The following is a 12,480-nucleotide window of genomic DNA, read 5'->3' as shown; positions in this document are numbered from 1 at the left end:
TGCAATCACAGTAGATAAGTAAATAATTAGTTTTTATTCTTTCAAGGGCCTGGCTCTAACTGCGCCAGGGCCTCTGTCAGGTCCTACCTTATGAGCATCACCACAGTAGAACTCAACACATGAGCTCAACACATGAGTCCACAGGGGACAACTGGCCCCTCAAACTTAATCAAGGTGCTTTCATTAAAGTCCAAAGCATGGAGTCTCTATGTTTATGTTTCTTGACAGAAAATAAATTACCTTTAGCTACTTATTCATTTCTTTCTTCTCTAATGTCTGGGAGTGATAGTTGGCATTGACTCTAAGATGAAGAATGTCCTTAATTTTCAAGAGGAAAATTAATTTCTGGGTAAACCCAAATGTTGAGAAGGCTACAGAATATGGCCATGCTTCATGTTGCCGTTATGTCATGAACTTGCTCTTTGTAACCACAACCATATTAAGTATCCTGTTACTACTAAAACCAATGTCCTCCCGCTTCATGCAATCGCACCTACTCTATTGGAAACCCCCAAGGAAGCTCTCTCATGATGCTCTGATAACTGCGCGCTGCTGAACAGGTGGTTTGATTTCATCCTATGGGCTCTGTAAGTCCTGTACCTGCTTGTGTTATTTCTCACTTTGGCAGCTAGGATGCTCAAAGCCAAGGACATAAGAGAGCCCCATCAATTATACAGAACCATGTGGTGTTTATTTTACTAAACTAAAGTTAACCAGGGATTATTTTATATCACTGGTTATCACTTGGCCCTGACTACTTCCCCTGTTTATTTATTTTAACAAGTTAATAATAGTTCAAAAAAGTAGCTCACAGGGGTTTGCAGAAGTTATATTAGGAAGTAAAATGTTTCACAGCTAGGTTGCTAAAGGAAAACATGGGTCGTTTCACTTATGCAATTTTGTTTTCTTTCATTTCACTGAGACATACACAGAAAAATCAAATATCGGATCATTGTGTGTCTTAAGGTACCTAATTATATACTTTCCTCGTAGGAGTTTCTTTCAGAAAGTGAAAATGGGCAGCATAAGCTAAACATGATGCTGTCCAAAGGGGAGCTGCTGAGCTCTCTGCTGACCAAAGAGAAGGCAGAAGGTGTCCAGGCCAAAGTCATAACCGCAAAAGAAGACTGGAAGAATTTCCACGCCAATCTCCACCAGAAGGAATCTGCCTTGGAGGTACAGCATACCCGCCCCCTGGGCATGCTCTGTGGCATTCAGTGGTAGCAGGTAAACGGTGTCAGTGTCTCAGGGTTTTCAGATGTTTTGGTCATCCCATTTTGCATAGGGCCAGGCAACCAGATGACAAAAGTTGACGAAAGACTGTGCTGGAAGCATGAGTGGCCTTGAAGGATTAGATGGTTTCTTACCCAGGGGCCATTGCCACAGGCTCATCCATGCACATCCCTGCAGGAACAGCCAACATCACTTCTGAGCGTCACTGCTAATCTTTCATTCGAAAGGCTGCAGTTTGAGAAGTTATTCCAGGAGAATGAACAGAAAAATTCTTGCAAGGCTACAAAATATTGGCTCCGGGTTCACAGAACTCACACTAGCATCAGGTTCGGGGTGTAAATATGAGGAAAGATGGCATTCGCGTGATTTCATTTCCTCCAAAGACAACTTACTAATGTCATATCATAACTTCTGCCACAAAGCAGAATTTCTTTTCTTCTGATAATTATTTATTCTTTGTATTGACTCTTCTCTTATATATACAGAAGGTATCTTGCCTTTGAAAACATTTCCTGCCAGGATAGATCCTTAATTTGGTGAGGGGCACAATGAATACAAGATAGAAAGGAAATGATAATAAGGACTTGCCATTAGAAAGAGAAAATACACTTCCCTGGTTCTTTTGTAAGCCAAGAGTTTTGGGCTCTCCCTTGTAAGCCACTGGTATTCATGGCAAGCATCCTCCACTGGACATGGTCGTAACCTGTGACCCTGTGATATCCTTAGTGCAGTGTGGCCTCCTGTGGCCAGATCATCTTACTCAACTATTGCCCAAGAACAGGGGAACTCAGGGATGACGGTTTATTAACCTGTCCTGCCCCATGGCAGGTACAACAATTCTATTTTATCCAATTCCACCCCTCCCTCCTTTCCTAAAAGGAATAGGCATGGAGTGTACCTTTTGGTAATAGGAGGGCAAGTCTTAGTCTTATTTCTGGAACTCCATTTTCGAGAAGGTAATTCCCATGAAAGAGATGACTAAATTACTGTAGTCCAGGAGTGTCCAGGATAAGGCATGAACACTCACAGAATGATGCCGCTGACTGTATTTGGAGAAGTCAAGGAAAGTGCCCAGAGAAGTGACACTTAAACTATACCTTGAAGGCCATGTATCCTTTGAATTTTCCAAGATTAGCACACACCTCTCATAGAAGGAACTGAGTGCATGGGTCCAGGACCCCACGTCAAGCTCATGCTTACTCTTAGCACACAGTCGCTGTGCACAGATGAAGCACCGATCTTTCTTCTGTGCTCCCTGCGGAACTCACAGAACCATGTTTAACAGCTCCAAGAAACAGCAATAGCGGAAAGACGGAAATGCGTTGGGTTCACAAGTGCATTTAATTATTCGGTTAGTGTTTGGCAAGGGTTGATTTAGACTCTGGGGGTGCAGCAGAGAGGAAAATGAAAACAAACCGTCTCCTCTGATGGACCTCCTTACGTTTTATCAGGAGTTGTTGTTGATAATGTTACCTATGCGAGGTGTTTTAAACTCTCTGGTGCATTCCTCTAGCTAATTCATCTCCCTGTGCAAAGCATGGAGGACACGATCAAATGCCAACTCTCTCAACACTCTGGGCCAGATGCAGAGAGAGCTTTGAGTCCATGGCCAATACGCTCTGCAGTCCTCATAACTTCCCAGCTATCGCTTCATGGCCCCGGTGCTTTACTAACACCACCTAAACCTTTCAATCATCTGTTGGGCCACACTGCAACTTCAGTAGCAGATTCACACAAACGTAGCGATTCATAAGAACTAGATTCCTTTGCCACGGTGAGATGTATACAAGACGATCAGCGTGCTTTAATGTGTTATCCACTGCATTTGCGGCCCTTCCGCTGTGGACCTTATGGTGTCAGGGCAGAGGCCAGGCACAGCTGCGGCAGACGGAAGTGCACAGCTAACCCTGCCTACCATAAAGCTTCCGCTCTAAAAAGCAAAGCCGCAACGATTGAAAAGCAATATCTGGAGAATTAAAGAAAATGGCTGTGGTTTGAAAGTGAAGGCCTAAAGGTTCCTAAAGGACATTCCAAAGTCAGCTAGGCACTAAGGTCAAGCAGGAGGCCTTCAAGAAGGATGAGGTGTTCTAGACTAGGTAAACACAAGCCCGGAAGCAGCTGGGCCACACAGAGTAAGGACTGAATCCCTCTCTCTCTCTCTCTCTCTCTCTCTCTCTCTCTCTCTCTCTCTCCCTGACCCTACCCCTCCCCTCATCCTCTCTTTCTCTGTCCCATGTGTGTCTGTCACACACAGGTCACAGATCAGCATCACCTGTCTTCTTCAGTCACATTTAACCTCATCTTTTACAACAAGGTATCTTTCTGGGCCTAGACAGCACAGTCCGCTAGTTTCCGGGGATCCTCCTGTATGACTTTCTCAATTCTAGGATCACAAACCTGTGCCACCGCGTTAGCTTTGCCTGTTTGTTTTACATTGGTTCTGTGTGAACTAAATTCACATCCCTGAACTCTTTCTTGCAGGGAGCACTTACTGGTGAGCCTTCTCCCCAGCCCCTTGGGATTTGAGTTTGCTCGTTCATCCCTGACGTTATCCTAAATCCTTGCAGAATCTAAAGATCCAGATGAAAGACTTTGAAGTGAGCGCAGAACCTGTGCAGAACTGGCTGAGTAAAATGGAGAGACTGGTCCAGGAGGGCAGTAATCGTCTCTATGACCTGCCCGCCAAGAGGAGGGAACAGCAGAAACTCCAGGTGATAGGACCCGGCCATCTGGCCTCGTCTTCACTCCTTCCTCTGTCCACTCTGGCCAGATGCATGCTGGGAGCCTGGTCTTAGCTAACACCACCTTACGATACAGTGTTCCTTCTTGTTCTGACAGAACTGAGCTCATGTTTCCTGAGACACCTCTGAGGAGGCATGGTTTGTTTTCTTCCTGTAGCATTCCACTGTGTGTAGCTTGAAATGAGCGCAGTCTTCAGGGGACTCCAGTTGCTTGTCACTGTTTGTCCCCATGTCCTCTGGGCCCGCGCTTTGTCCTCCGTGTGCTTGCCCAGCCTCTGAATGGTAACCCGCTTGTGCTTTCCAGTCTGTCCTTGAGGAGATACAGTGCTACGAACCTCAGCTCCACAGGTTGAAGGAGAAAGCTCGGCAGCTGTGGGAAGGACAAGCTGCCAGCAAGAGCTTTGTGCACAGAGTGTCGCAGCTGTCTTCTCGGTATCTAGCGCTAAGCAATGTAACCAAGGTAACGCCTGGCATGTGCTGTGTGTGAGCGTGATACTGATGTCGCCCAACTGGAATGTCTATAGGTCACGCAGGGTCCACCCCCACACTCTCACAGAAGGGTGTCTCCGGGTCAACCATAAGGCATGTAATGAAACATCACTTTTACCATAGTTCTTAATGTGGCTCTCCGAGGTCAGCGAGGGATGTTTCAAAGACAGAAAACACTGCCAGTCTCCATCATTAACAAAATAATGTATTTCATGGCACTTTGATTCTGAAGACTCAAGGCTCAATACATAAACCTAAAGCAAATTTCAGAGTTTCTGTGCTGAAGACTCTCAGATTAAATTACACTAAAAGCAAACAAAAAACAAAAACAGAACAACAACAACAAAAGCATGAACCCAAAAGCAGTTGAAAATGTCTTAGAGCCATAGAATAAGTCTAGGGTAATTTAAAAAACATCATCTGGCTTCTATAGACTTATTGTATAGTAGTCAAGATGTGTTAGCGATAGTTTCAGGTAAGATTCTAAAGCAGAGTTTGGAATTGGCAACAGCTATCTTAACTTGAATAAATCTCTCACTGACCTTAGAATAAAGTTGTGGGTACACACAGGCATGACCCCACTAGAGTGATGCAGATCCCGTGGGTGAGGCAGTCCTTTTAAGCTTGCATAAACTGTATCCGTGACTTCCTTTCCCAAGATGTCTGATGTTAGTGCTGAGGGAGTCTACCGTATGGATCTTTAAATAATGTGGCCTCGCCCATTTTACTTTGAAGTTGCTACTGATCTGCTTATTTGGGTCTCCACGAAATCTTGATATGAACCGTCTCCATTTGTACCCGTGGTTATCTGATGAAAAAAAATCTGCTTTTATCTAACTTTAGAAAATCTGGCACATACCTAAAGTTAGAATGAATTATGAACAACTATTTGCTACTGGTATGTGAGAGCACATCTGGAATCCCAGGACTCAAGAAGAAATGGCAGGGGGATTGCTGCAAGTTCAAGGCCAGATTGGGTTGCTCTGTGAGTTAAAAGCCAGGCTGGACTGAATAAACAAGACCCTGTCTCAAAAAAAAAAAAAAAAAAAAAAGCCCCAAATATAAAAGCCTTCCCAACAAAACCCTTCCTATTCATTTGTATTTGCTTAGATATTAAAAAGCAAAAGATATTTGAATGCTGTAAGAACTTGAGTGCTGTAGGAAGTCTTCACCCACGTTGTGAGAGATGATCTAAAGTGAAACAATGAGGAAACTCATGTACATTCTCTTGTTATTTAAAATGCAGATGCATGCATTACGTCCTCTGCACATGTACTGAGGCCTCGCACTCTGTTCCACTCCTGCACAAAATGATTATGTTTCAACAAAAAACACACATATTATACAGATGTAATTTGGAACTATTACAAGATATCAAATTGTTATTTTTAAAGACTCTGTCTACAGTGTAGGTCTGGAAGAATATGTGGTATCAGTTGAACCAAATATAATATGTGAACGCTAAAGATGATTGTGAATTGAACGTCTATAGACGTTAGGGAGAAACTATACTGAGTAAGAAGTAAATCATGGTTCTTCTAAGGATATCTGTTTAGGGCAGTGAGTTGAACTTGTTGTGCCTTTTGACCTAGTTATTCTATAGATTTTTCACTACCTAGAAAGGTGTGTCTCGTACCTCAGGCAGTGGCCAGACTTGGTCCTCTTCGGGACAGCCTTGGACTGACTGTGTTAGCTTCTCATGAAGTGTTAGTTTCCAGACTGAGCAGCTGCAGGGCGTGAAGTCTCAGGGGAGCCGATAGCTAGAACATCTTTGTCCTCTCCAGGAGAAACTGTCCAGGCTGGACAGAATTGTAGCTGAGCACAACCAGTTCTCCCTGGGCGTTAAAGAATTGCAGGACTGGATGGCAGATGCCCTACACGTGCTGGATTCGTACTGCCTGCCCACGTCTGACAAAAGTGTGCTGGACGGCAGGATGCTCAAGCTAGAGGTATGTGTCCTGAGAGACGTCCCTCTCACACCTTGTCTTTCCTCAAGTCTCTAGTGGCCTGTGTGACTATGGTCTTCTGTCTATACGGAATTTCTGGACGCTCCCCGCATGCGTTTCTGCTTATATGGTATGTTCATCGCTAAGCCTTAGTCATTCATGTAAACTGTGACACATCCATCCACAAATACTACAGACAATAGAGAAAGATGAACATGTGGTGATTTGCTTAGTTCTTGATCAAGAAACTAACTTCCAATTCCACCCCAGACACATGAATTCTGAGGAAGTATTTTCCTGGAACGTTTTGTCCATTTATTCAACGCACTTTTCTGGCTGTGTCATTGAGTCAATTCTTCTCCCACCTTGAAGTATCAATTTCATTTTGCATTTGTGATGAAAAGGATTAATCCTCGTCCATTCACGTCTTCTTCATAACTTCAATGCCTTTCAGTAGCCTGGCACTCTGCTTTGACAGGAAGGAGTCAAAAGTGAATAAGACATGACCTTTTTTCTGCAAAACTGTGTTGTCTGCAGCGGAGGTTGAAGTGTAGGAGATGATGGTCGCCGATGGTGACGTGTGCGTGTGTGTGTATATATGTGTTTGTGTGTGTGTGTGTGTGTGTGTGTGTGTGTGTGTGTGTAGGTTATAGATATACAACAGGGATGGAACAGTGTAGGAGAGATGGGGTTGAACATTGGAGCAAGAATCTCATGAAGTCCAACACCTAATTAGGATTTTAGGAACGATGGGTGGATGGGCTGGTGAGATGGCTCAGTGTATAAAGGTAAGTGCACCATTAGCCCTGAGTCTAATTCTAGAGATCACGTGGTAGAAGGACAGGACCAGCTTTCCCAACTTGTTCTCACTATATCTAGTTCTGCCTGTCTGTCTCTCCCTCCCTCCCCTCCCATTCTCTCTCCTACCCTCTCCCTCCTTTCCCTCTCCCCTGCCCCCTGAAGTAAATGCATTTTTTATAAGAACAAGGGTATGTCCTGGTGCAGATTTGACTGTGTGGAGATTTGAGGGAGAAGAAAATGAAGGTAAAAACTAGAGGGAAGAACCCTGTGGTAACTGAGGGCAAGCCTGATGTTTTTTTCTTGACACAGCCGACACAAGGCCACTGACGCTCAGCTGAGCTGCAGAGGGTGTAAGACATAGGTTAAGCAGTGACAACAAGGTTTGCATTTTGGCAGGTACTATCTGTCTTGCAATGATGCCTTTAAACTTCCTTTTCCTGAGCTGGAGAGATGGCTCAGAGGTTAGGAGCACTGGATATTCTTCCAAAGGTCCTGAGTTCAATTCCCAGCAACCACATAGTGGCTCACAACCACCTATAATGAGAGCTTCTGATATGCAGGAGTACATGCAGGCAAAACACTGTATACATAATAAGTAAATAAATCTTTTTTTAAAACTTCCTTTTCCTGCCAAAAAGAACAGTTCCTATGAAAAACTCAATCCATGTGACCAGCTTCCATGGATAGATACATACAGACTTTCCATCTGGAGAACTGGGAGTGTTTATGGATATATAGTCCCCTGTTAAACCAGGAAAATGAATGATGAAGGAAGGAATTAAGCAGAAAAGACCCGAGACTATGATGCAAAGGTCACTTAGAGACCATCAGGTCTTCAGGGCCTCTGAACTATGGCCAGCCAAGAATATTAAACATACACATAGAAGGGCTTCTGTGTTTGTTTTTCCCAGGCTCTGTTGTCAGTGAAACAGGAAAAAGAGATTCAGATGAAAATGATCATGACCCGGGGGGAGTATATTCTGCAGAGCACCTCGCCGGAAGGCAGCCCTGCTGTGCAGCAGCAGCTACAGGCTGTGAAGGACATGTGGGAGTCGCTCTTGTCTGCAGCGATCCGATGTAAAAGGTGAGTGATGCTGTGCACAGTGCCGGGGAGCCATTGACTGAAAGACAAGAGAACGCATCAGTGGTGGCTGTTTTCCTTCCTAGCTTCCTCTTTTCTTCCTCCCTTCCTTTTCACTACTTCCTGTTTCCCTTCCTTTCCTCCTTCCCTCTCTTATTCCCCACCCTCTTCTTCTAAGAGCTATAAAGGGCAAGAGAATCTAGAGGGTGCAACGTTGCATTCAGTTGGCCTGCAATGTTGTGCCTGTGTTTGAACATAACTAAATTGTGTATTTCTTTGCTGCTGGTCCATGCTTTTAAAAAAAAATCAAAGGATAACAACTGTTTCATAAAATGGGGATATTTTGATTCAAACCAAGTGATTCACTTAGGAGGATTCTCAAGGAGATACTGATCAAGGAGTGATGAGGAAAGACATGTCACCCAACCGGCCCCACGGTGCACAGCTGGGATGTTCTTGCCTGGGTGACACGGGTGCCTCTGATTTGTTCCATCTGAGGGCAGAGAGAGAGAGGAAGCTGGTAAAGAAACATTTTGGACACAGGAAGGGCTTGAGGGCTGTTTGTTAGAGGGTGACAGTTCCTTGTCACTCACTGTTTTCAGCTCTCAACTTGGGAATACAATAGGGACCAGGGACTGTCCTCAGCCTGAAAGATGTAATATCTGGCCACTGGAAGTCCAGTGGCAATCCTGGGCTTAGGAGACCAGAGGAGACCTGTGAGTGGCCACTGATGGTGTGTGTGTGCAGAGGCCAATCACAAGATGAAGATTAGTCTCAGTAATTCAGAGCATTAACCATGTGATGTCTGTATTGAGTGAAGGAAGTCCTTATCTGTGAGGAAACATTAAGCTTTCATATTTAGACCACTTTGGGGAACATTGCCCCATTTTCCACTGTGATTTTCTGATTTTCAAACTCCATGCAAAATGATCACCATGCTTATTTTTCCCAAGTTTGTCGTTTCTTCTGGTAGTCACTCTTTTCTGTCCTTCCTACTCTGGATAGCCTTATGGGTTGACCTGCTGGGTCTAAGTGGGCGTTCTCTGGTTGGCATTCTACTCTGACTTGACCCGGAGACTCTGGGTGACCTTCAGTCTCTCCCAGTGCCTGGTGTACTCTTGATGCCCTAGAGATCCTGTTCAGTCCCACTTTGCAGCTGAGGCTGTTTTCATCAGCAATTGAGAGTCGGATTTGGTAAACCAAGGCCAGCTATCTATCTCAGGCCTCTCAACTATCTGCTGGGTCTGAGGGGACCCAGTGTGCATGACAGGCATCTGACCCATGGAGATACTCCGATTAACAAATCTGCTGTTTCCAACCCCCTGCAGTCAGCTGGAAGGAGCGCTCTCGAAGTGGACAAGCTACCAGGATGACGTGCGACAGTTCTCCAGCTGGCTGGATGCTGTGGAAGGCAGCCTGACTGAATCCAACAGACAGCACACGGAGCTGCAGGAGAAAGTGACCGCCCTCGGAAAAGCCAAGGTTTTGGATACTCTTTGCATTCTGTCATAAACTTCAGGCCAATGTGTGATCACCTAAGCACCAGAGACATACACATGAGGAAATTAAACCCTGTGCTAAAATTTCTAATATCTTTTTTTTTTAAGTGCAGTGTTTTTGGTAGTTATTTTTACTCGAGTGAAAATTTTCTTTTCCAATATAATCATATAGACCCAAGTTTTATGACACAGACCATTTAAAATTTGTCACTTCTTAGTGTCAGAAGTAGGGGCTGGAGACACAGCTCAGTAGTTAAGCAGATGGTTCTGCTCTTCCAGAGGTCCTGAGTTCAATTCTCAGCAACCACATGGTGGCTCACAACCATCTAGACTAGGATCTGATGCCCTCATCTGGCATGCACGTGGCCTGTAGATGGCCCTCATACATGTAAAATAAATAAATAACTCTTTACTATCAGAAGTAAACGTACATTCTTTTTCTTACATTCTCTTGCACGACCACTGCTTTTCTTTCCCACCTGTTCACTCTCCCTCAATGCTGGATATTAAAGCCAAGGCCTTGTGTATGTCAGGCAAGCAATGCAGCACTGAGCTAAACAGTAGGCCCCATAGTGCTACTTTTGCACAATTTTGATCAACATCATATGGTTATATTGCCACATGAAAATATTTTTAAATATGTAAAGAGTTTTAAAATTATTCCATTGAAGTAGTATTCAGACACAGCATGCTGGAGCCCGTTACTGGGCGGCAAGGCTACCCTCCAGGGCATACTCACTGCAGTATCATGTCTTGAGCCACGCTTACTATATTCTGCATGGAAATCCTTCATGCTCTCTATTTCTGTTTATTTGCATCATTCCATATGGAGCATCTTAAGTTGTCCATCTCCTCACCCAGGGCCCTTCCTTCCCATCCCCATATCATCACCAAAGTTCCTGCTGATGCAGCTGCTTTGTACAGGAGACATCATGTAAGGCTCCTAATCCTCACCTTGTCTCTTGTTGAACAGCTGGCTGCTATATTCCTGTAAAGGTGAACATCTCACCCACTAAGAGCCCCATGTTGCTCCCCCGCCCCCTTTTTTTGTTTGTTTGTTTGTTTGTTTGTTTTTGAGACAAAGTAGTATAGATCTGGCTGTCCTGGAGCTCGCTCTATAGACCAGGCTGGCCTCAAACTCAGAGATCCTCCTGCTGATGCCTCTGAGTACTGGGATTAAAGGCATGAGCCACCACTGCCGGACTTGTTCCCCGTTGTTTACAGTGTAACATTGAGCTCCCTCAGGGGTTTGTAAGATAGCAAGCAAAGGTTGTATTCTGATAGGAATATGTATACTCAATAATAAACATTTAAGTAAATAATTATAACTTGGAGATATCACAAAGAGAAGATGTCACAATGATAGATCGTATGGTGTGAGACACTAATTTGGAAGGTTAACATGGACTGTTTAGAGTCAGAGCACAGGGACTAGAAAGGTTTGTGAGACAGGAGACAGACAGATAGTGCCCTAAAGGACTGAGCAAAGAGAGTAGTCTAGCCAGAATCAAAGGCAGAGAACTCCATCATGTCGGTAGGCCAAGCCAGGAAATGTCCTGGTGCATTATGGGATGAAAACTGCTGAAGCAGATACAGCAGGGACGGTGCTAGGAAGTGACCTCAGGGAGGGCACGGGTGTCTTCTCTTGCACTGTGGTCAGGCCTCCACTAGACTCTGTATCCCGGTTTGCCCTAATCCTTACCTCTGTCTGAGACTCCTGTGAAAATTCTATTGAAAGTTAAGAGTGGCCTGCAATAGGCAGAGAGAACAAGGAACTCTTTCCAGTGTCCCACATTGCCTATTGGAGAGGTGGGGTGGCAGGGTGGGGGTGAGGCATTTCCTGTTTCAGAAATGGCTGAGGAAGACGGCTTGGCTTGATGAGACAGAATGGTGATAGGGTGGAAGGCCATTTCTAGATAGAAAAATTTGAAATATTCAAGTAGAAATAGAAAGCAGATAATTGGGAATTAGTGTCTCAGAGACATCCTGGACACTATGAAATATGTCTATGTATGTATAAATCAGGTGAATATATGGATAGCTAAAGGCTATTTGTCTCCCATATCTTTGCAAGGTCAGTGGTGTGCTTGTGCGTGAGTAACTCATCTCACTGTTTTATTCTTTTATTCTCTAGCTGTTGAATGAAGAAGTGCTGAGTCATAGCAGCCTGCTGGAGACCATTGAAGTCAAGAGGGCAGGCATGACAGAGCATTATGTCACCCAGTTGGAACTGCAGGAGCTGCAGGAACGACACCAGGCCATCAAAGAGAGGGCCAAGGTATGGCTAGCCAGAGTCACGTGGACTCACCCAAGTGTGGAGGAGGACTGCGACCGCTTACACACCGAATGACTTCCAAGCCTGACAACCTTGTGAAAACAGGATGAAAGAAGCTAAATGAGTTTTAGTATTTTAAAAAATATCACTAACAAAATTAAACAAAACTTCAAATATTGCTAGCATCTCAAAGTTAAGGTGGCAAAATAATTCTCAACAAAAAAGCAACTAGAGATGATATATTTTTCATAAAAATTTCAGAGAGCTTTGAGTTGAGAGCTCTTAAATTCTGTGTGATACCTGGCTACGGGAATTTTCTAAAGTAGAAAACACTCACTGGTAGTGTTTACCACTTGTCACCCAGGCATTCCAAGGAAAATAACACCCTTTAGGAGGACATTCTATTTTATTAGAC

The 12,480-nt window shown here is 44.3% G+C and overlaps 1 protein-coding gene across 18 annotated transcripts in view; it reads left to right on the top strand.

Moving 5' to 3' along the window:
- Positions 1 to 12,480, top strand: part of SYNE1 (spectrin repeat containing nuclear envelope protein 1) — a 463,289-nt gene that overhangs the window by 235,119 nt on the left and 215,690 nt on the right. For all 18 annotated transcript variants that reach the window (XM_084774487.1, XM_084774489.1, XM_084774503.1 and 15 more), the window contains 7 exons: positions 994 to 1,176; positions 3,801 to 3,944; positions 4,279 to 4,434; positions 6,248 to 6,412; positions 8,122 to 8,294; positions 9,620 to 9,773; positions 11,925 to 12,068. In XM_084774487.1, the coding sequence (XP_084630613.1) occupies positions 994 to 1,176; positions 3,801 to 3,944; positions 4,279 to 4,434; positions 6,248 to 6,412; positions 8,122 to 8,294; positions 9,620 to 9,773; positions 11,925 to 12,068 (1,119 nt within the window). The remainder of the gene's footprint in view (positions 1 to 993; positions 1,177 to 3,800; positions 3,945 to 4,278; positions 4,435 to 6,247; positions 6,413 to 8,121; positions 8,295 to 9,619; positions 9,774 to 11,924; positions 12,069 to 12,480) is intronic.

Source organism: Acomys minous (assembly GCF_964271855.1).
Source record: "Acomys minous genome assembly, chromosome: 3".
Taxonomy (NCBI): Eukaryota; Metazoa; Chordata; class Mammalia; order Rodentia; family Muridae; genus Acomys; species Acomys minous.
Note: the sequence above shows the minus strand (reverse complement) of the source record. Positions and strands in the feature narration are given on the sequence as shown.